The 23,851-nt window shown below is 44.6% G+C and overlaps 1 protein-coding gene across 1 annotated transcript in view; it reads right to left on the reverse strand.

The window, feature by feature from the left end:
- Positions 1 to 23,447, reverse strand: part of CARM1 (coactivator associated arginine methyltransferase 1) — a 53,827-nt gene extending 30,380 nt beyond the window's left edge. The window contains exon 1 of the mRNA XM_036755793.1: positions 23,205 to 23,447. Coding sequence (XP_036611688.1) covers positions 23,205 to 23,430 — 226 coding nt within the window. The 5' untranslated portion in view covers positions 23,431 to 23,447. The remainder of the gene's footprint in view (positions 1 to 23,204) is intronic.
- Between the last annotated feature and the right edge of the window lie 404 nt (positions 23,448 to 23,851).

Below are 23,851 nucleotides of genomic sequence, written 5' to 3' on the forward strand. Positions count from 1 at the left end.
GGGTGTCCCAAAAGTCGTAGGTAAGTTTTAAGGTTCTGTACTTTATGTCATACATAATGTCAATTGATTTGTACAACCCTCTGAGACAGGTAGGAAAGATGATTATCCTCATTTTAAAGGAGAAAAACTGAGGCTCAGACACATCAAAAGACTTGAAGCCAGACAACCAACAAACATTAAAAAGGATACTGAAGCAGATCATCTCCATGGTACCTCTGGAGCTTCAAATCATGATCAAAGGTGAGTTCAGCAGCTACTGCAAAAACCTGGTAGGAGGTAAGGAGGGCCTGGTGGAGAGTAGGGGGCTGGGAGAGCCATTCTAGAGCATGAATTCACAGAGCTGAACTGTTTCAGTTAGTACAGACTGCTCTGTATTTCATCTGTCCCTCCTCCCATTTCCCCCAGGGGTTGCTAACCATGTTACTCTACCAAAGTAACTATGTTATCCAACCAGTCAAATGTGAGTTCTGGTACTTCAATACAAAAACAGGTTTGCAGGTTCTACACAAGGTCTTATTATGGTGTGGAAAGCACAATGCCAAGCCTCATTGAAAAGAGGACTCTAGCCCCTGCCACAAATATGTCTGCATAGTCCTTGTCCATGAGCCCAGGTCCCCAGCCTGTGCAGGAGGCGGCTGCTTAACAAGCATGGAACAAAAAGGAATTCCTGAGGCAGAAATACCCCATTTCAGACTTGACTCCAGCAGAGAGGAGCGCTGGTAGTAAGGGGTATGGGGGGTAGGGTCTGTTTAACCAGAAGGAACAGCCAAATTGCATTCTGATAGGTGATGAGAAAAATTCCCTATTTGTTGGGCAAAGGCTTTCACTCTTCTTTCAAAACCAAGTTGGCCCCATGGATCACATATCTCTGCCCTGTATCTCCTCAGGGACGTTGCTCACAGAGATTATACACAACCTACTACTCTTGTCCATCCCAAACCCGTTCAGTTCCCTGGAGCACCAAGTCTGAAGAGCAAGAACTCTATTCTCCTGTGGGAAAATGGTCAAGGGAAGACCACGGACTATGCCACTTCACAGGTCAAGACACTGAGACCCAGAGAACCAGCTGAGTGATTAGCTTTTCTATCTGTATCCTCAGCACTGGGATTTGCATGTAGTAAGCACTTAGTAAATTCCCTCCTTCCCTCCCTTGCTTCCTTCCTCCTTCCCTCCTTCCTTTCCTTCTTTCTTCCCTCCCATAATTATAGAGCTCATCAGCGTTGAAGCCAGAGTTTGAAAGGCCAGACACTTCTGATTATAAATCCAGTGCCCCCTCTACAATGCCATCAAGACTGAAGGCCAAAGAGGAATTAACGTGATGTTTCTTTCCACTCCTTTTTCATCTTCCACACTTCCTGAGACAGGATGCAATACAGCAATAAGTAGGGTCCATAGGAATACCCAAAAACGTTCTGAGGGAAGCATCTGACTTTAAGCAAATTATTCAAGTGAAATGTTCCTCTTCTGTGAACTTATTTTTTCTGAGAAGAAGCAACACTTGCCAGATGGGTGGGAGAAGGGTGAAGCAAAGATGAGCTGTCTATTCTAAAAACCATCTCCAGGGCACATCTTTCTAGCAGGAAAAATACTACAGCCGCCATACAAAACAGAATTAAAGTTATTTCTCTCCACAGACTTATAGAGGAAAAAAGTTCTAGTCCAAATATGAAGCATTCTATTAAGTTTCCTACTAGCAGGGAAGAAAATCAAGCTGTTACCTTCCAGAAAAAAATATTCCCCAACCAGGGAAGAGAGAGAAGAGAAAGGTGAACCTCTTCCCAAAATCATTAAAAACACAGGTCTTTAGCAAAAGCTGAGCTGTCAGAACCTTTAGTTCTCTCCTCACTGGAGAGAAGAGGGAATTGTGAAAAGAGGAAGTGACTTGTCCAAGGTCACACTGCCTGGTGCCTCATCCTTTCTCTACTGTTGCCTGAGAGTCAGGCTACCTCCTGGCTCAGCCTGAGACGATGCATGTTTGGCAGAGACTCACAAAGGGTCCTCATTCTTCAGCAGCACCAGTCCTCCTTATTTAGGTTCATTTGGACCTCTAACTTGAAGAAAATGACAGTTCAAGAACTAGAAGATCTGGTGTTGACTCCATACCTCCTGGTATCTCTATAACGTGGAGAAAAGGAAAGAATTCTAGACTCCTAGAATCAGAAGGAAGTTTAAAAGAACACCTAGGACCTCCCCCTGCTTCGAATCATATCTGTATTGCAACATCTCAAAGTGTCCTTCCTATCTAAAAAGTACCAGGAAAAAGCAGTTCCACAGGAATTCTGGCCAGAGCCTTTCACTCTATACAGGGATTAAACTCCAAATTGGAATTTCTTCTGTTATAATTAAATCCTTTTGGTTCTATCCTTACTAAAGAGAGGAAACAAAGACTCAGAGAAGGGCTTTCTTTAATAAAATTGAAAATGATTTAAGTTGCCTCCAGCCTTCTCTTTTCCAGGGGAAGGAATATTCTTTCCTGTGGCTACTTCTTCAGGTATCCCTTCCCAACATTTGGGAGCATTTGGTTTTTTTCCTCCGAAATCTCTTACATGTTTCTCTAAACTTTTCTAACTGGGCCATCCTGGGAATGAACAAAGTATTTTAAGAAGACTGACCAACATGAATGTCAGGCTAGTACAGTGTATGAGGGTTGATTAGTTTTGCTTTTGTTTTAAAAGAAAAGCAAAATAGCAGTCTCATACATTGTTGTCATCTCTGGATTGGGTGGAACCTCCATATTCTTTTACCTTCTGCTACTGCTTAGCTAATCATTCAACCATTTGTAACTAAGTTTCTCCTCCTTCGATATACTGTACTTTCCTCCTTCCAAAAACGCAGCCTGTTCTTTTCTGATGTCTCACTCAGCCAGTTCTTTTACACCTGCAGACAAAAAGACTTAATAACTGTCCTCAAAAGCCGGAGTTACCCAGAAAGGGCCAGCAGACAGCGTTAGCAGAAGGGGCTAATGCTGACAGCTAGGACAGCGTAGCCAGGGAAGGAAAGGGAGGGGTGATTCACCGATGCCACACTCAGGCACCTCACTGGGGGATGGGATCAGTAGGACCTTGATCCTGGACACTGCATTAGAGGTGCTTTTACGAGGCTTGGGGAACCAAACTTGCTTCTCATCCTCTAGTCATCAGCTCTACCTTAGCTTCTGTACCTTCCCCCAGTACAAAGAATTTACCCCACCCTGTAATTTAAAGGCTCTTTGCAAATAGCACAAGGTACCATAGTACTAAGAGCACCCCAGGTGGGGCACCACCTGCCAGGGACAACGTGAATTCAGGAACCCTGATCCTTGTGCCAAGACACAGACTTCCTGAAGCTGAGGCAATTTCTTCAAGGGATGGGACACAGGCTGGGAACCAGAGATCACAGAGCTAAACTGAAATAATTTGTTACAACCTTAAGTACCTACAAAGAGGGAGGCTCCTAGTGGCTCAGGATCCTTGGCCTTGGCTAAGCCCATGCTAAAACCCTTCTGGTCAAAGAAATACTGTTCTCAATGTCATTCATCTTTCTGAGCCCCTGGGACCAGGAGAGCCAAGGGGCCAGGAGGCACTCTAGAAGCCCCTGGCTGCCTTTCTCTCTCTCTCTCCCCCACCCACCTCCATTCTCTGCCTCTAAGCTATGGAAGACAAAGGAGAAATAAAAGCAACTGTCAGAATCTGTATATATGGTGCTAGGCTGGGCATTCTACAAATTAAACAGCAGCTGCCCTTGCTCTGATAAACCCACACTGTATGATGCAAAAGGCTAAAAGGGCAAAAAACTCCCCCTACTAGATACAACTAACTTTAAACTGCAGGGCAGGTCTGGTCTTTGGTAGCATCCTCCAAAGGGAATATTCCTATCCCAGCTTCTAAGGCTTGCCTATCACTGTTTGCCAGAAGAGTTGCATCCTGAAGACAAAGAGCATCAATGGTTTAGAAGCAGGAGGGCTTCTGTATCCTGAGCAGATGCACAAAAGGCCCTGCCAGGTTTTACACCCTCTTAGCATTAAATTCACTATTTTAAAAGACAGATTTTGATTCCACGATTGACTAAGAATTCAGATTTCTAGTATAATTAAAGAGTAAAATGAGACCAACAAATTATTATAGGGTAAACTTTTTTTTTTCCTGCAGAAATTCCTAACTTCAAGAAAGCATCCAGGATGAGTCAGTAAACAGGATGATAGTTTGTGAATAGTTGTGATTATTTTTCCATCAGAATCTCAAAAAATAGTAATAGTGGTCACAGGTATTTCATTAGTCACTGATGAATGTGGACAGTTTAACCCAGGAGTTCTTGAATGGGTGGATTTCAGAAGAACCTGGAAAAACTTACATGAACCGATGCTGAGTAAAGTGAGGAGAACCAGGAGAACATGGTACATAGTAACAGCAACACTGCGTGATGACCAACTTTGATAAGACTCAGCTGTGCTCAGCAATACCATGATCTAAGAAAATGCTATCCACATTCAGAGAAAGAACTATGGAGTCTGAATGCAGATCGAAGCAGACTATTTTCTCTCTCTGTCTCTCTCATGTTTTTTTTTTCCCTTTTGCTCTGATTCTTCTTTCACAGCATCACTGATGTGGAAATATGTTTAATATGACTGTACATACATAGCCTATATCAGACTGCACTCCATCTTGGGGAGGGAGAAAAAAATTTGGAACTCAAAATCGTATAAAGATGAATGTTGAAGATTATCTTTACATGTAATTGGAAAAAATAAAATGCTATTAAGTGGGGGGGGGGAAAGACTATGGATACTTTCTCAGAACATCTTTAAATACATAAAATAAAATATATGGGATTACAAAGGAAACCATTTATTATAAAAATTTTTTTTTTTTACTAAATCATGGACTTGAGGCTAAGAACTGGTTCAAACATATCTTTAAAATGTACCCCCACCTTCTAGGAGAACTACATGCAAAGCTGAGAGGAGGTGGAAACATCTCCCTATTGGACCCAGAATGTGTTCAGTCATCACCAGGTCAGCAGTGAAGGCTGATTTTAGTGAAACATTTGACAAAGTCTTCCAAGCTGCTCTTATGGAAAAGATGTCAAGGTGTCAGACACAGGCCACTTACAATTAGGAGGATTTGAAACTGGATGTTCAGACCGAAGAAGCTGAGCTCATCATGACCTGACATCATTCTGGAAAGGTTTCCAATGGGTGCCCTAAGGATCTGTTCTGTTTAACATTTTTATCAATTACTTAAAGGCAGAGATCAGAGACTTAGGGCCGGAAAGGGCTTTAAAGGTCAACACACAATCATTTTATGGATGACAGATTGTTTACTAACTTTGTTAAAGGCAAAGCTAGAAGAGATGGTTGGCATAGATGCCAAAGTTAGGATTCGAAATGGTCTACCAACTGGAAATAAAGAAAAACATAGTCTTACACTTAGATTCAAAAAAATAAAACTTCCTAAGAACAAGACAGGGGAGCTATGGTTAGAGAACAGCTAGTTAATCTGAAAAAGTGCTAGGTATTTAGTGGATTGATTATAAAGTCATCAATGGGATGTGGAAGCCAAGAAAACCGAAGCAAACTTGGGCTGCATTAAGAAAGACAGTGTCTAAGACTAGGGAGGATTGACAGTCCTGCTCTCTGCCCAAGTCAGATGGCCTGTTTACAGTATGGGGCACAGACAAAGGAGTGGAGTGTGTGTGTTTGGATGGGGGAAGTGGGATGACAAAAGGACTCTAATTCATTCCATGTGAGGATTTCCAAGGAACTAAGGATCTTTAGTTTGGAGAAGTGGACAAGATAGTTGTCTTCAAGGATGTGAAATGCTTTCCTCTGGAAAGCTTATCAGAGACTTTTTCAGCCTTGCCCCAAAGGGCAGGAAGAGCAATAAATGGAAGTTAAAAAGAGGCTGATTGAGCCTTGCTAAGCAAGAACTTGCTCACACTAGAGCTATCCCAAAGTGAGCTGAGCTGCCCTAGTTACTTAGAGGGTGGGTTCTTGTGCTCTGGAGGTCTCCAAACAAAAAAAAGTTGAATGACCACTCATTGATTTTGAAAGGATTCTTGATTAGAGACAAGATTGGCCGGGATGACATTCCCATTCTCTTCCACCTCAGATTCTGTCCTTCAGAATAAGTAATACAAATCAACTCAAGGTAGAGAAGAACAATAGCCCAATCTGCATCCCCGAAACCAAAATTTAATATTTCAGGAGGTCAGAGACAAGCACAGGAGGGAGCTCAGCAGGAGGTATCCTCTAAAAATGCCTGGCTCAGAAAAGGAAGAAAATTCAAATTGAAGTCTAAAGCTGTGAACAAGGCTAAACACAGTAAGTGTTTGAGAAGCCTTTTGGCTTACACGTAAGGAAAGGGAATTGAAATATTGTTTTAACTGTGAGTTACTCAGAAAAAGGATCAAAAGAAAGTAGAATAAAAACCTAGTTAAAATTGTTTGTTTTTTTTTTAAGCACACAATTCAATCACCAAACCAGTCTCCCAGCTTCTCGGCAGCAAGGTGCTGCCTAGGAAAGCTATTAAATGCAAATTTCTCCCATCCATGGTAATCAGGCTGTCAGGCTGGGCCCCCTACTTCTTTGTCAGCAACAAAAGGGATGGCAGATGTGCTCAGGGGTTCCAGAGACACTGAATGAACAGAGAGCTTGGCGAATAATTCAGGGAAAAAGAAGTCCCCCTACATGCCCTCCCCCCATAACACAACACCAGATCCCAACCCCACATCACATCCTGTAACTGTGAGGTTCTTCCACACACAACCCCACCCCATACTCCCAGTAACCTTACTCTTTTAGATTTCCCAATGGGAGGAGGAAATTTTTTTTGATGGAGGGAGGATTTTCTTTCTGTTATAGAAGCGAATCACCATGGTTAACAATACCAGCCTCTCTGTCATGGAGAGCTCATATGTATGGCTCTAGAGCTGCCCTAAAGACATACTTCTCCTGAGATCCAGTTACCCTGCTCTTCCTAGGTGCCTTGGGTCCCAAGCCTGCTATCAGAGAACATACCAGACAACACCCACCAACCATAGTTGTTCTTGAACCTAAAGAAGGCTATTTATTATCAGTCTCTATTGGTATCTCAGTAATAGTCCAGATTATCAATAGGCAAATGTGGGATTGTGGAGGAAAAATATGATGCTCTGACTATAAATCAATTGGAGAAGAGCCCCAAATATCAGTCATAACTGGCCCCCACGGCACTTTTATAAATTAGTAAACCTTTCTCCCTGAACCCTTCCCCCTGTCCTGCTTTGCAAAAGTTTAGAAGTCATGACCTCAATTTTCTCATGTACTTCCAAGGTAAATCAAGTTTACCTCTTTAGACCTTCCAACTGGGCTACAGATGGGTAAAGGTTCATGCATATGTGCCTCTGTCTATTCGGTGGGAAAAGACATGGAGATAGTATCCAAGCATGAAGTTGGCTGAGAGAAAACTAAGAGAGAGCTTTTTTCCCCCAAGAGGCAAGCCCTGTTGCTCCCCACCCTTGGCACAACTGCCTCATCACAGGCAGCTCCCAGGGCAATAGGAGCCCCACCTTCTATCAAGGCTGGCTAGCAGCCAACCTAGGAGTCCAGACTTCTAGCCTTTTTCCCTTTGTGTGGAGGATTCTGGATCACTGCTGTTCAGTTAGCACCATAGAGACTTGAAAGATTATTAGAGTAATCATATTTTACAAACCCCAAAATTAGGATACCTAGTCTGACACAAAGGAGAATCTTTCTGCAAAGCTTGGTAAATATATATTTCTTTTTCTTGAGATTAGTCTGAGCCTAAAAAATTGAGGACTAACTCCTCAAACCATGGGGCAACTACTGATGCAAAAATCAGTTTTCAGAAGAAGGTGAATGGCTTGAAACTTCAGCACAGTGGTGACCAAACAGGAAAAAAAGGGCTAAATTCTTCTGGAGGAGGCAGAGCTCCAAGGACTGTGGAAGGTATATACTCCTAAGGGCCCTCCTGCCCAGAAAAGAAGGAAGAAAATCCATCTTGGGCCAACTGCCACATTGTGAAATAGATTTACAATGTTTATAATCTCTAGGGAACTGGATCCCATCTTTCTCTGCATAGCAGAACATTATTTATTTATATTTCTCCCCTAAGACCAATCCAAACACCAACCTTTTATTTTAAAGAGTACTCATTTTGTGCTAGCCACACCAGATACCTTGCTACTAACACCAGCCAGACACCCATCATTTTCAAGGTCTTGCTTACTTACCCAAGGGGTAAGTAATTAGAAGCCCAACCTAGTCTAAGACTCTACCTTAGCCTACCCAAGGGATTCTAAAGGCCAGAAAATGGGAATACTGGCTCTAATCAAAAGATAAGACAAGAAGAGGTGACAGACACAGAAACCCCTGGTCAGCACAGAGAGATGTGTGCAACTCCATGCTAGCAGGAGAGGGTGATACATAGTAGACACCTCATTTAGTGAGAGAAATGGGATGATCCCTAAGGTCCCTTCCAGCTCTAAATTCCTTGAAACCTATGAATGATGGATATAAAGTAGTATTTCAGCCCCTTTCCTTCAAGAATACTTAAAATTCAGCTGGGGAAAAAGGACTCCCACATACAAATCAAGATTAAAAAGGCAGTGTATTATAGGAATTCTGAGGAGGCAAGTGGATAATCAGGGGGAAGCTTCACAGGGGATTTGGGACTTGAGCTGGGCCCTGAAGGCTGCATAGGAAGGAAGCATGTAGAGACAAGGGTATTCCAGGAAGAAAGGAGGAAAGGGAAGAGAGTAAGCATTTACATAGTGCCTACTATATTCCAGGCCCAGTGCTAAGGGCTTTAAAATACCTTATTTGAAAGATTGGCATTAGCAAGTACATGGGGGCAGTACGTGAACAAGGCCACTAAGAGTGCTGTCGGTCTGGGTCACAGTGTTACAGCAGGAGAGCAGTAGGAAATAAAGTTTGAAAGGTTAGCAGGGCAAGTCTATGGAGGGCCAAGTTAAGAAGTAAGGACTTCATCCCATGGGCAATGGTGTGCAACTGTCAGGTTTGGAGGGGACACAATAGTCCAGGCACAAAAAAGGCACAGGCAGCCTGGCCAAGCAGATAGCAGACTTTTCTAAGTTGAGTCTTCTATTCATTAAAGAGAATTTTTCACTATTAGACCAGAGGAAAAGCTTGTTTTCACATCAGGGCCTGGGCTCCACCCTTCCCCCAAGCAGATCTAGGATCAAGGATCAACACAACCTGTCAAATGCTTCTACTGGACATCTTCAGGAACCAAAACCCAACACAAGGTTTATTAAAGCACTTTCTGATGCCTAAAACCAGCAGCAGGAGGAACCTGAACCTGATCCCCTCTCCCTGAAATCACTATGAATTGGGTAGTAGGGCCCCAAGGTCCACCAGGAAAAAAGTGACTCCAGATGTGGTCCACTAGATAACAAAGAAGTTCTATTTAACATCATAATGGAATAAGTAAGGGCACAACCCTTCAAAAAGGGTTTCCACAAAACAGGAACCTTAAGACAAAGGGAATTCCAATTTAAACCTGGAAATGCTTGTAAAAACATGCACAGAAAAACAGCATAATGACTAAAAGTGCCCAAATCTCCCTGGTGTGGGCTCCAAGACCTTCAAGGCTCTCCTCCTATGTACTCTGGTCCAAGTGGTCCCATAAGTCTGCCAGAGTAGGTGGGTAGACAGGCATGTTAGACCCTCTGCCTACCGACCATTTTTGAGGTCTTTCTCTGGTGCTTTTCATAGTTTGCAGATAGATCCTGCATAGGATCTTGTTATATGGCTAGTTTACCACCTTTCTGTTGCTGGGCTGGTTTTTTTTAATGGATCTGTGTTTCATTTGTGAAAGCATATTTTTTAAAAAAGTTTCCTTTTTAATTCCACTTGAAATATTTAGAAATATTTTTCTCAAGAACTATGGAGTCTGAATGCAGATCGAAACATAATATTTGCACTCTCTTTTTCTTGTTTCTTCTTTGTCATAGTTCCTCCCGCTGGTTCTAGTTCCTCTTTATAACATTACTAATGTGAAAATGTTAAATATGAATGTATATGCAGAGCCTGTATCAGACTGCACACCACCTTGGGGTGGGGAAGGAGGGAGAGAAAATTTGAACTCAAAATCTTATGAAAGTGAATGTTGAAAACTAAAAACAAATAAATTAATTTAAAAAAAAAGAAATATTTTTCTCTAAAGCCCTTTCTAGGCTCTTGGGGAAAAAACCCTTTGGAAAGGCAGGTGATAGGTTGAGCAGAAAAAAGCTGAGCTGAATGGATTAAAAGGCAATCCCCACTCTACTCCTTGAAAATTTTAGCCATGGGTCTATCACATGAAAAGTGCCTTTTGTACTCCAGGTGGGGCATTCTCATACCCTTCTATTCAATTTAGATTCTAGATACTGATTTCTGGGAGGGACTCCCAGAACCCATTGATTGATTCCTTGAAGGGAATGGTCTAGGAGGAAAGGACTGGGATGGCAATATGGTTGTTCAACTTCCGAAATATTAATGCAGGATTGTATTTTACATATTCTATGGTCATTTCCTTGCTCATGATTCTTCTAAATGTTACCTGAAATCTTCTTCGGGCAAACAGTTATGTCAAAGGGCAGGGGGAACTATGCCAGTTTGCATATCTCTCTCGAAGTTACAAATGGTTTGGATGTAGGTTAATGTTAAATTCAATAAAATTGCTTCTGGCAGACTTGAGCCTAAATTGAAGAACAAATTATCAATATTTATGGTTTTTCTTTGACAACTGTGTAGGGAATTTTGGGTGAAAAAACTCCATCCATCCCACACAGACCAGGAACTCACAGTGCAGAACAGTGTTCTGCAACTTACAGTGAGAGAGATTTGCCTGGGTCACTTGCCCAGGGTCACACAGCCAGAATGGGTCTATCAGAGGTGGGACTTGCACCAAGGTTTTTCTTCCTGCCTTACTGAGGTCCAGCTCTCTATCTCCTCCATGTCCTCCTGATGGTTATAGAATCTGGGAGCCCCGCCCCCAACTCTCCTTGAATCTTCCCACTAGATCAGGCCTTCGCCTGAGGCCATAAGCCTTCCATTGTCACAAGACAAGGCCCAAATCTGGTTACCCCGAAATTAGCTTTGTCTGTTACCTCAGGATTGCCTCCAGCTGCTTCCCACTCTTGATCCCCTCAAAATCCCATCCTCTAGGTTCTAGGAGTCTGACCTCTAGTCTCTCCAGTCCCATCAAGATCCTCCTTAGACTCCTCCCTTCTTCTAGTCACCCCTAGAACCCTCCCACAATCGTCTCATCTTGCCTCCATGAAGGCGCTCAGGCTCTCTAAGGGTCTACCCACTATGAAAAATCTTAATAAATTTTGTTTTTCTTTATTGGAGCAGGACCCGATGTGCAGGTATTTTGGGGTCCCGAGCACCCCTAAAAGCCTATGGTTCCCTAACATCATCACTGATTTTCCTTCCTTGTCACACATGTCCTTGATGAAGGCTCTTATGTCATTTCTCATGTGCATATCATTGTTAGTAATAAGCTAAGAAAGTCCTTAATCCAGGATATGTAAGGCTTATGAGTATACCTCTTTTTGGGGGTAACAGGAGACAGACCTCCTATATTCCATTAGACATGCCTATGGTGTATGGGGCAAATTATTCAACTCCTACAAATTAAAAAAAGAACTGTATTAAGTATTTGTAAAGCCTCCAAATATCCAGAGAGATAGGGAACAACTAGCGCCTCTACTTTTCAGAGGAGACCCAGAGAGATCAAGAAATAGGAATGAGGGTCACACAGAAAACGTGAAAAGTGGAATCTGAAACTTAGGATGTCTGTTTCCAATCTTTCTATTATAACCTTGCTTCCTTCTCTTTTGTGGGGAAAAGGAAAGGAGTTCTTTGGAATTTCCACTCCCGGCCTTAAACAAGATGACCAGTCTGCCCTAAAAAATCCTAACAATTCCATTGTAAAACTCACAAGAGCATCATTTTTCCTCCCATCACAACACTGATCTGTTATGTTTCTTTGACAGCTACTATCCAAAACATTATGTAAGTGAATATATTGTAGGTGGGCTTCTATACATAAAAAGGAATACATATACTACATATGCAACAAATCCAACTGAAATGAATGCTAGGTAGAACAAAAATCAGCCAACAATCTTCATAAAGAAAAACAAGTCCAGCCTGGGTACATCTCATCAGATGCTATGAGAGATGAAATTCTTTTGAAAGACAGTGAATAATGCATGAAACTCAGGTCTTTCCTGAACCTCAGGTGATCCCATCTTGAACTGTTCTGTGCACATTTACAAGAATGCCTTGATTTGGATTAAAATCTGTGCCTTTTATCCAGAAAGATAGGAAGGCAAGAAGGCCTGCTCATCCTCTGGCTTAAGTAGCAATGAGACAGACCAAAGAGGGAAAGGTGCCTGCCCTTAGTTTCCACAGAAGTCATCCACAAAAAGTGTCACCCAACCTTCCAAACAGCTTCACTTGGGCATCTACAACTGTCCTTCAAAGTAACTCCAACTGTGCCTTTCAACCAAACACACCCATACAACACTTAAGCACAAAAATGGGCTTTGTGTAAAGCTCAGGAATAGTTATTATCAGTTTTTTAGACAACTGAATTTCAATGCCTATACAGTACACTCATTCAACACAAATCTGCCAATCTATAAAGTTAATCAGAAGTAAACAGATTTTCAGAGGTAAAAAGTAGCCTTGATGAGGGATCACTAAAACCTCCACCAATTCAGTAGGTGTCAGAAAAGATGGAAAGATAAAGAGGACCATCCTTTCCAAGGTGGCCAGCTCACTTAACTGCCTGCCTATTAAAGTGCAACAAAGCCATCAGTAGCACCCAGGCTTCAAATTCTATGTGAGCAACATCAGAGCCTCAGCCCAACGGGAGTTATCAGGTCCACTATCACAACATCTGGGAGGGGGCCTGTGTTGTCAAGACTCTTGATTCACACATTTCTCTGGACAGTCTTAACAAACTAACGATGGGGTGATGGGGCCTGGACCCCTGAAAGGAAAAGATCGTATCTCTGAAAGCAACCCAGTCCCTGAATTTTCCCACACATTTCAGCAGCCCAGATCATTGGCATCTCACTTTACTCCATTCACCACTGCACCCGGCCCACCCCCAGGCTATTTAACACTCCTTAATCCCATCCAGATCTCCCCCCTTCCTTTTATGTATGTAGTATTGATGGGGTACAGGATCTGGGAGCCCCCTTGAATTCTCCTTCCATCTTCCCACTAGATGAGGCTTTTGCCTGAGGCCATAAGCCCTTCATTACAGCTAGGCCCAAATCCCTAGGTTACCCAAAACCTAGCCTAGCCCTGCATTGTCTGGCTAGTTTCCACCCTAGATCTTATCAAATTATCTATGCCCAAATCGGTTACCCTTAAACTAGCCTAGCCTTCCGTGGTCTTGTTATCTCCAGGTAGCCTTCAGTTACTTTCCACCCTTAATCCTATCCTCTGGGTTCCTGGAGTCTGACCTCACCCCAGTCCCATCAAGCTCCTCCTTAGACTCTGTCCTGCTTGTGAAAACGAGAGTCACAAATGGTGAGATTTCTTAAGACTATCCAACACCGCAAACCTCTAATAAACTTTGTTTTTCTTTGGCTGTGAGAAGGCTTGAGTCGAATTCATCCAAGCAGGACCTGGAGTGTAGGTATTTTGGGGTCTAGAACACCCCTAAAAACACATCAGTATCAGTCTTACCCCCATTAAGTTGCAGATTCATTAGGAATCTAGCCAGCACTACTGGCTTTACAGAAAACCTCTCCACTCTGACTGAAGGATGGTTTGAATGCTTGAATTCTTTCCAGGTGGACCCCCCTGCCCCCGCCGCCTCATACTGACATTTCAGGGTTCCCAGAAACCTCTATGGGCCTTGGCAAAGATATTCCCACAAGGAGATGAAGACTAGAACCAACAATACCCTGATCCCAGAATTCTCTTTTCAGGGCAAAATATCTATCCATATGTCAAGGAATACGGATTATTATGGCCAGACTACCAGGGCAATAAACAACGGAAGCAAATCTGTGGAAGGCCAAGTGTGGTTTTCCCTGGGGAGAAAAATGCTGGAATGGCACTCCTCACAGAAAAGCAATCATTTCTTCAAACACTGGCTGTCTGACATAGTCTAGTAACTTTCATGGGAGTCTTGAAAACTGCATTTTTGTTCCAGCTCTGCCATTATTAATTTGTGTGACTCTGAGCAAGTGAGCAAGTCATTCAATCTCTCTGGGCCTCCATTTCTTCCTCTGTAAAATGACAAGGCTGAAGAACCTTGATAAGGTTAGATGAATCTCTAAGGCCCTTTACAACTTTCAAGCTTGCAAGATCTAGGACTTAGGTGCTATGTGCCGCTCACTCCCCTTCTCATTAGTCTTTACTGTATTACCAGTTTTCCCTTCATTATTAGGAAGCACAGGACAGAAGCAGCCCATTGCTTTACAAGCAAGGGTTTGTCTATGTTTGGATTAAAGGCAATTTGCCTTGGTCTTAATTGCTCACGTCCCTTCAATCTTGAAACTTTTGTGACTAGAAGATGCCTGCATCCCCACTAGTAGGTTAAATTACTTTTTAAAAAAAGTAACACTGTTTTCACTACCTGGGCCACTGATGGTACACCACAAACTTAACCTCCTGGATCACCAAGAGACCACAGAACACTATGTTCTGACACCAAATGTGGAGAATAGTACAAAGAAACCTCTATCCTGAGCAAAACAATGCTACTGGCCAGCCCAGCCCAATCACTTGGAGCAAGTGACTGAACTTCTTCCAGAGCTCAGGGAAACTGTTACACCTAAAGATATCTTCAGTTAACCAGGTTGTGCAAACCACAGGGCATGTTTGTGTTCGCAAAGCAACAGAGTAACTTCAAAAGACAACCTCCCCACCTACTCCCATCCTTGGGAATAGCAAGCTGCAAATGTCATAAAGATCATGGAAAGAGGAACAGCCACTCATTATCAAACATTTTGAAATTCAGATGCAACCAGCACAGTGAAGGAGAATAACTTCTGCAAGACCCTCAGAAATCCTTTCCATCCTTTATTCCACCCTATCCCTCCTCCAACTATTCTAAACTTTCCCTACTCTCCTGAAGCCTCTAAACATCAGCTTGTGCTCTTCTCTGAAGACCTGTCTTTACTGGCATCAAGACCTTTTTATCCGAGATTCCCCCATCTGGCCTCCTTTCCACACCTATCCTACCATCTCCTGTCTCAAAGGCAGTGAGGTCTGTCTCTTCTCTTTCCTCTCTCCAACATCCTCAACCTTTTCCGCTGGCTCCTTAAAACATGAATAGGTCTCCCTTATCTAGACTGGAAAAAAAAAACTACATTCCTTTGATACTGCTGTCCTTCTCTAGTTACCTGTTTTCAACAAACTTTTGTAGCTGCAAATGAAAAGCCTACAAATGACATCTCTATTTCCTTATCTATTCTTTCCCTAATTCCTTGTAATGTGGTCTCTATCCACTCTACTGAAACAGTTCTTGAGGTCACTAATGACCCCCTCATCACCAAATCCAATTCCCTTTTCCCAGTCTTCACTTTCCTTGAAGTCAGGTAGAAGAGGGATGGGCTAAGAGTGAGAGAGATCTGACCAAACTCTGCCTCCAGCACAGACTAGCTAGTCCAAACCACCCAGGAAAAGAACTCCTACTATAACCACTCTGACAAGGTGTTGTCCAATCTCTGTTTGAATGAACACTTCCAAAGAGCAGGAAATCACCACCTCTCAAGGGAGGCCAGGCTACGTGTGCAGAATTACTGTCTGGAAGTTTCTCTGGACATGAAGCCTAAATTTGTCTCTCTGAACTTCCACTTATTACTCCTGGTTTCACCTTCTGTGTGACATCCACACTACATAGATGTCTTCTCTCACCAAAAGAATGGAAGCAATAATTACATCATCTATATCTCTTCCCTTTAACCCCAAGTCCCTGATATGGTACTATGTCATGTAGTATCATTGTTGTTGTCATGTCTGTCCTTTGTTCTTGAAGAGGACATCAAAGAAATGGTGACAAGACTTGCAGTTGACTTTGATTTGAGTGAGGGAGGGCTGTGCAAGGTCGCCAGCCTCACTTGCTCCTCCACTGCCATCTGGGTCCAGTGCCCTGATATTCACCAGGACAATTGGAGATGGCCCAGGATGCATACCATGTCATAAAAAGGAGACCATAAAAGGATCTGGATTCAAGTAATGATGCAAGTCTGTCTACAAGAACCTAACAAGCTAGGTTTTAAAATAAAAGCTATTTCCTGGTAGTTCCAGACTCTGACATGCCCTATGAATGTCTAGGCCAACTGAAGGTTATTTCTTAGAGAATGTTTCTAAGAACCTCCCTAAATTCATCTCTATTAGCCATAGGGGAAGGAAAGAAAAGAAAAAAAAAAAACAATCCAGTCATCTCCAGAAGGAGTGAAGTTTCCAGAGTTGAGGAGCTGCTATAAAACAAAGGCACAGTATGAGGTCTTCAAACACAGAGACATCCACCAGGGAATCACTAATGACCAGCTAGTACTAAATAGGCTGGGGGTGGGTGGAAGTAGAGTGGAGTTTACAGAGAATGGGAAAATTGTGAGGCACTTGAAAAAGCCCCATACTATAACAGTAGAAAGGAAACAAAACTGCACATATGAGGAAGTTTTCCCTTTGCTTCCTGCAAGGTCTTGCCTGATTTTTCTGTAACTGCCCCATTTTCCAGGATGAGTGGCAAGGCAGGCCAGTGTAAATCCTTTGTGCATCTCCAGATCAAATGTCACGTTTCCTTCTTAAGGTCTGGAAAACCAGTAAGGGAAAACTGATCCAACAGGCCTCTATATCTTTTCAGGAAAAATGGCTTAAGTTGGCACTAATGTCCAAGGGACAAGCAATAAGCCCTTCAAATGGTCATCATTAGGTCTGGCACCTTGTTCACCGAGGCTGAACAACCAAAGCAAAGCCTTGAGTCCCTCACCAGCCCCCTGTCCAGAATAAATGACAACAGGAGTCTTTCCTTCATCTGCCCAATCCAAGAAAGTAATCCAAGTTTCATGTTGGTTTGAGAACAGAAAGACAAGGTCCTAGCGAAAGAGAAAAAGCCAGATATGTGCAACACCCTGAGGACATTATAAATGTTTCCTCCAGGAAGTTATGGTGTAATCCCTTTCCTTGTTTTGTCCCCAAGTCCTGTTAATGCATGCAGTGATGACAGTCTTAGGACTCCTCTGTTCCTCCTTATGTTTGATGGCCAAGATACTGTCTGCTCAGTCAGGAATCCTCTATCAGAAAAGTCTGGACTTGAGGATTTCACAATCACAGTATAAACCCTTACAACTACCCTGCCATAAGCAGGCTTTTTCTCCCTGTCCCTTTTTCCCCTCTGCCACCTGGGCATTGGCCTTTACCCACACAGATGGCTTAGAGAAACTAAAGAGTGTCAAACATCGAGGTGCTGGCTAACATTAATTGCTTCCATCAGACAGCAATCATTTTGGGCCTCTCTAAGATGATTCTGCTAGTCATTAGCATTCTCTCCCTTCTCCAATGATTTTGTATTGACTTCTCTGTGCAGGAGAATTTGAGTTCCTTGAGACCAGAGGCTGGATCCCCACAGAATCTGGCACAGAGTAAGTCCTTCATAAAACGAGTCCCTCCAGTTACCCAGATAAATGGAGAGGTTCATTTAGTGATCCCGGCAAATGTTCCTCTGTCCCTCAGTATCCACTACAGGCTTGAATCCAAGAAGTCCATAGGATTTAGAGAGACAAGGGTCCTTAGATAGAGACAACCTACCCCAATGCCCTCACTGGACAAGTGAGGAGGCAAGCTAGGCAACTTGATCAACATCACCCAGGGGCATAAGATCTGGGATTGTAACCAAGGTCATTTGGCCAAAGCACGTGGTCAATGTGATCACACCCAAGGAAGAGCAATCATCAAGCTATCCACATTCTGTTCACCTCTCTAAGAACCCTCGAGATGCTTACTCAGGATCAGAGAAAACGTGGCTCTTGAAAATCCTACTCTGCCAACACTTTTTACCCAAAATTTAATGAGGTCAGGAGGTTCTGAAGTCAAAACACTTAAAGGGAGGACTATTCTAAAAAAGGTCATGAAGCAACACCAAGAAGTAGCATAAATATGACCATGCCTTCTCCCTGTCAGGACCTCAGATAAGAAATTTCTACTCCCTCTGGACATGGCCTAGGTAGAAATTACATTATAGAGCTTCAGGTCTCTACAGAACTCTGGAACTTTGCATTAAAGAGTTTCAAAGTAATATTCCTCAATTTCTACAAGGAAAAAGAGTCAACCCATCTGTGGTCTGCCTCACACTTGGCCACCAATTTGACACGGGGGGGGGGGGGGGGGGCCCCCGGGAGGGAAGGGTTAGGGAAAAAGAAGAGTCAAGGGTAACTCTGAGATACAAACCTAAGTTCCTGGAAGGATGATGGTGCTCTTAACAGAGATAGAGAAGTTTCAAGGAGAAGTAAGTTTAAGAAGGAAAATGATGAGTTCCATTGTGGACATGTCGAGTTTGAGATGCCTAGGGGATATCCAGTAAAGATACCTAACAGGCAGTTCTGGTCATATGAGACTGGGCTTAGGTGAGAGATTAGGGCTGGATATATAGATTTCTGCAGAGAGATAACTGATCTTATGAGATCATCAAGAAAGAGCATACAGAGAGGAAAGAGAAAAAGGCCTAGGACAGTGCTTTGGAGCACACTTACAATCCAGAGAGTAGGGTGAGGGGGAGATGGGTCAAGGAGGACGATACTGCAAAGAACACTAACAAGGAAGTCAGACAGGTAGGAGAACTAGGAGAGAAGAGTGTTATGAAAACCTAAAAAGAGGGTGGTAAAGAGTGCCAAATACTGCAGAGAAGTCAAGAAGGACGAGGACAGAGAAAAGCCCATTAGAATTAGCAATTAAGATTGTTTGGAGAATATACTTTTGGTTGAGTAGTAGGGTCTGAAACCATACTGCAAAGAGCTGAAAAGTGAGAGGAGGAGACAAAGTGGAGATAATAAGAGCTTTTTCTAGGAAATTAACTATGAAAGTGAGGATACAGGATTCCAGCTTGAGGAATTACTTGGGTCAAGTGAAGAGTTTATAAGGATGGAGGAGCCTAGGAGCATGTTTGTAGGCAGCCAGGAAGGAGCCAGTAGACAGGGAGAGACTGAATATTAGAAAAGGGCATGATCAGATGGGCAAGCTCCTAGAAGACATGAGGAGAAGAGATAAGGGCATATATTGAGGACCTGCCTTGGTGAATAGGGACACCTCTTTACTAGTTTCTGGAGCAAAGGAAGAGAGAATGGGGGATGACATGAAGGACTTTGGAGATGTGGAACAGAGGAGAAGATTACTTACTACAACTACCTTTTCTGGATGAAGTAGGTACTCTGTTGAAAGGAAGGGTGAAGGAGTGGTACAGAAAGAAGAGAAGGTCTGGAACAACTGCTATGGGAAGAGTGCTAGAAAGTCAACTAGAAAAGAACAAAAGGATTATCATGCCATTAGCCTGGGCCCAATTGGCACAATGATATGAATTCCTCTGGGGCATTCAATAGTGCCTTAGAAGTAAAGAAGGTAAAGTAAACCAGAGTTTTTCAAAGTATGAGTGGAAGCAGGCCAAGAGTGTATGGGACTCAAAAGCAGAAGACAGTGCACAGCTGAACTAATTAACTTCTCAAAATGGTTAACTGGTCAAATTTTCAAAGGGAAGAAAGTAAGGCCAAAACAGGGGTGACTGACTAGAAGAGGAAGGAGTGGAGAAGAGTAGCAATGAGGGTGGAATAGAGCACTTAGGGTGAGAGTGAAATCAAGGCCAAGACCATCCTTATAGTCTTAAGAGCTAAGATCATTCAAGGGTGGGGAACCTGTGGCCTCGAGGCTACATGTGGCCTTCTAAGTCCTGGGGTGAGGGCTTTTGACTGAGTTTTAGAGAACAAATCCTTTTATTAAAGAAGTTTGGATTCAAAGGACAGCACTAGAGGACCTAGAGGGCCACATGTGGCCTTGAGGCTACAGGTCTGTCCCGTCCCCCCCCCCCACCATGGAGGAAGTTGCCTAACTAGGAGGCTGGGATGTTTGAAGGGGGATCAATAAGTATTTAAGTCCACAGGAAGAAAAGAGACTGTGGGATGATAAGCAGGGTGGGGCAGGGGAGTAGATAACAGCAACCAAATATGGATAATGACAGCCAGATAAAAGAAGTGAAGAAATACTGCAGAGTATGCCTATTCCTGCTCCAGGCCCACTGGAATGGGGAGCATGAAAGAAGGTGCATCCAGTACTGGAAAGGATAGTCAAGAATGCTTGACTTTTTTTTAAACCAGAAAGATGTCTAAGATGAAGGGAAAATCACTTACAGCAGAAGAGAGGGGAAGCAGGATGGTGAGATACTTGAGAGGGGAAGAGATAAGGTGAAAGGAAATGAAAGAGTGGGCAGCAGGAACAGAGGGAAGGGATTCTGCTTAGGCAAGTTTGTGGCCTTGGACTCCTACACCTGGAATTCAAGGATTTTTTCCCCTTCATACACTCCTAGCTTATGGAAAATTGGATGGACAACTGACTGTTCCCTGACCTCAGCCTGCTCTTTCACCTAGCATACCCTTTGCACGGAACAGACTCTTGAATGAATATTTACTGATGCTTACTATGTATGGGTTCAGCTCTCTGGAAGCTATAAGAAAAGTCCAAGATAAGGTCCCAAAAAGGGCTTACTAATTGAGTAACACAGTTCACAGAGCTTAAGGGGTCCTTCTTACAAGCTTCTGAGCTCACTACCTCAAATCCCCACTCTACAATGCCTTGGTTAAAAGTCTTCCCTTTCTTCAGACATTCTCCCTCTGCCCCCAGCCTTAACTGAATTTTAAATTATACACTAGAGACAGTTAAGTGGACACTTTTAGTAGAAGGAAGGAAATCTGGAAGAGAAAAGTAGCTCTTGAATTTTAACTTCTACAAATCTAGCTATGACAAAGTGAAATGTTTAAGTTCCGCAGCCTACAAGCAGGGAGCAGGCTTCAAACTATTTTCCAAGGCGGTTACAATATAAGTGGTGAAAAAAGGACAATGTGGAATGAAAGAGAAATACAACAAAAACTTGAGAGAGGTAAAGAGTATCCACAGAAGGCAGATCAGAATAAAAAGTGAAGCATCTAAATAAAAGACCTGGAAGCTTTGAAAATAACATGTGAGATTTTCATTAAACCGAAGGATTCTGAAATTAATTTTCCTGGGGACCCTTAATACTCTTTGTACAAATACAAATAAGTGGAAATGCAATTAAACCAACTACATCCTCAAAATGGAAAGACCACTTTTCCAAGCTACCCCTCCCCAAAAGCATACATTATGGAGTTTTTATTTTTAAAAAATCTTCCAAGGTTTTCACAATGATCTCATCACTATATTTCCCCCCACCCACCTTAGCTTCCCCCAATGCCTTTTCTTTTCACAAGGTCTCCTTTCTAAACAACAGCCCAGCCTCTCTAAATGAATATATCTACTAAGTTCTAAAACAGCAGTCTTCACTGTAGCCCGACCAAAGTTCTTCATTCTTCTGTTCTAAAAATTCATTTCTTCCATAATACTTGCCTCTTGATCACAATTCTTAACAGCCCAGATGCTTACACTGCATCTCATGAAATCATTTTTCCAGAAACCTCACTTACCACCCCCATCCTAACACCTAACCATAAAGCTCAATCTTGCCTTAAACCAGGCCTTTACTTGATTCCCTGATTCACCCTATTCCCAATAAACCCCAATCTTTCCTCTTCAAAGATCTGATTTGATCTGCTGCCCTCCAGAACCCCTTTCTTCTCATTCCCAAATCCTTCCTTCACACCATCCACTGGGCGCTTAAACTCTACCCTCTCCAACAATCCCTGGGCCCCCTGGAAGCTCTTACTCTCAATCTTCTGCTCCTTATTTTCTTAAACTTCTCTATACCTCCTTCATTACTCTTCCTGAATCCAACAACACTCTCCCACATTTCCCATGGCCTCTTCCTTTTGATTAGCCTCTCATTCCACTGAGCTTCTTTCTTCCTCTTGCTCTCAAATCTCACCTTCACTTCCCTCTTCTCTTCCACTACTCTCCTGCTCCCCAACCTGCTCCTGTCTTTCCTCACTCTCTTGCATCCCATTCACTTCCCAAAGCCTAGTCTTCTCCTCTCCCACTCTACCAACTCCCCCAACTCTCTTCTCATACTCTCCCCCTACTGTCCTTCATGTGCTCTCTGCTGTTGTACCATTACCCCCAAACTACCTGGCCTTCATTCTCTCTTGTCACCATATCTGCAGATGATACAACTCTGGGAGGAAGAGTTGTTAGCTGGATGGCAGTCAAGACACAAAGAGATCTTGACAGGCTAGAACACTGAGCACAGCCTAATATTATGAAATTTAGCACGGGAAAGTGGACAGTTGGGTTCAGAAACTTGACTTCTCAAGTAGAAGATGAGGGAGGCATGTTTAGACAGTTTTTAAAAAGATCTAGAGGTTTCAGTGGCCTTCAAGCTCCATGTGAATCAACAGTATGATACAGCAGTCAAAAAAGCTAAAGCACTTTGGGGGTTGAGTTAAGACAGACTTCTAAGGTCAGATGTGGTCAGGGCACATCTGGAGGACTGGGCTCAGTTCTGCCGGGTTCAGTTCAGAAAAAGCCACCAATAACCCGGAGTGTTTCCAGAGAAGGGCGGCCAGTGAGGCCGTCAACAGCATTTATTTAGTGCCTGCTCTGTGCCAGGCACAGGGGGGCTGAAGGGCCTTGAGTCCACGTCAGGAGGCTCTGCCCAAGGACCGGGGCATGCTTGGCTGGAAAAGGGAAGGCTCAGGAGGCATTGGGACTGAAAGACGATCAGGCGGAGGAGGGACGGCCCGGGGCCGGGGCCCCCCAGAGGGCAGGACCAGGAGCAGGGGCCGGCAGCTACAATGGGGCCCAACTTCCCACCACGAGGCCGGGAGGGGAGCTGGGCTCCCCCTCTGTGGAGGCCTCCAGGCCGCCCCCGCCGGGGTGGGGGGGGAACGAACCGGCTCCACAATGGGGTGTCCTTCTAGCCCCCTCCCGGGCCCCTCAGGCCTCCCCTCCCCCCTCCGCAGCCCGCCCCCCTCCCCAACACACACCGCCCGGGTCTGCCGCGTCCCCTCAGGCCTCCCTCCCGCTGCCCCGCCCGGCCGGGCCCCCTCCCCGGCCCCTGGCCGGCCGCACTCACGGCTGTAGAGGGCGATGCAGGCGGCGTCCTGCCCGGTGCGGACCTCGAGGCGCAGCGCCTGCTGCTCCGCGTGTCTCTGGATCTCGCCGTTCGCGTCCCCGATGGTGAGAAGCCGAGCGCCGGGGAACACGGACACGGCCACGCCGGGCCCCGCGGCCGCCACGCCACCCGCCGGCCCCGAGCCCCCAGCCACCACCGCCGCCGCCGCCGCCGCCGCCGCTGCCATCTTAGATCCGGCTCCAGGCCCCGCCGCCGCCGCCGCCTCCGCCGCCGCCGCCTCCTCCTCCTCCTCCTCCGCCGCCGCCGCCGCCGCCGCCCGGGCCCAGGCTGCAGCCAGCACAGAAGCCGAGGCCGGGGTGCAGCGCCCCCTGGCGGCTCCTAGAGGCCTCGCAGGCGCTGCTGCGGCCCGAGCCCCGCCGCACAGCGCCCCCTACCGGAGGCAAGGGGCACCGCGGGCCGGGCTGGACACGCCCCCTGGCCGAGGCCCCGGGCGAGAGAGCTCCCCATGTCACTCGCCGAGCCAGGCCGGGCTGCGCTGTGCTGCGCCACACCAGCTTCATCCCAGGCCTTCCTCCCGAGGGCTTGGCGGGTGCGCGCATTGTGAAGTGCCGCTGCAGGCGAGCGAGCGAGCAACTGCCCAAGCTCTG

This window comes from Trichosurus vulpecula, chromosome 1, assembly GCF_011100635.1.
Source record: "Trichosurus vulpecula isolate mTriVul1 chromosome 1, mTriVul1.pri, whole genome shotgun sequence".
NCBI classification, from domain to species: domain Eukaryota; kingdom Metazoa; phylum Chordata; class Mammalia; order Diprotodontia; family Phalangeridae; genus Trichosurus; species Trichosurus vulpecula.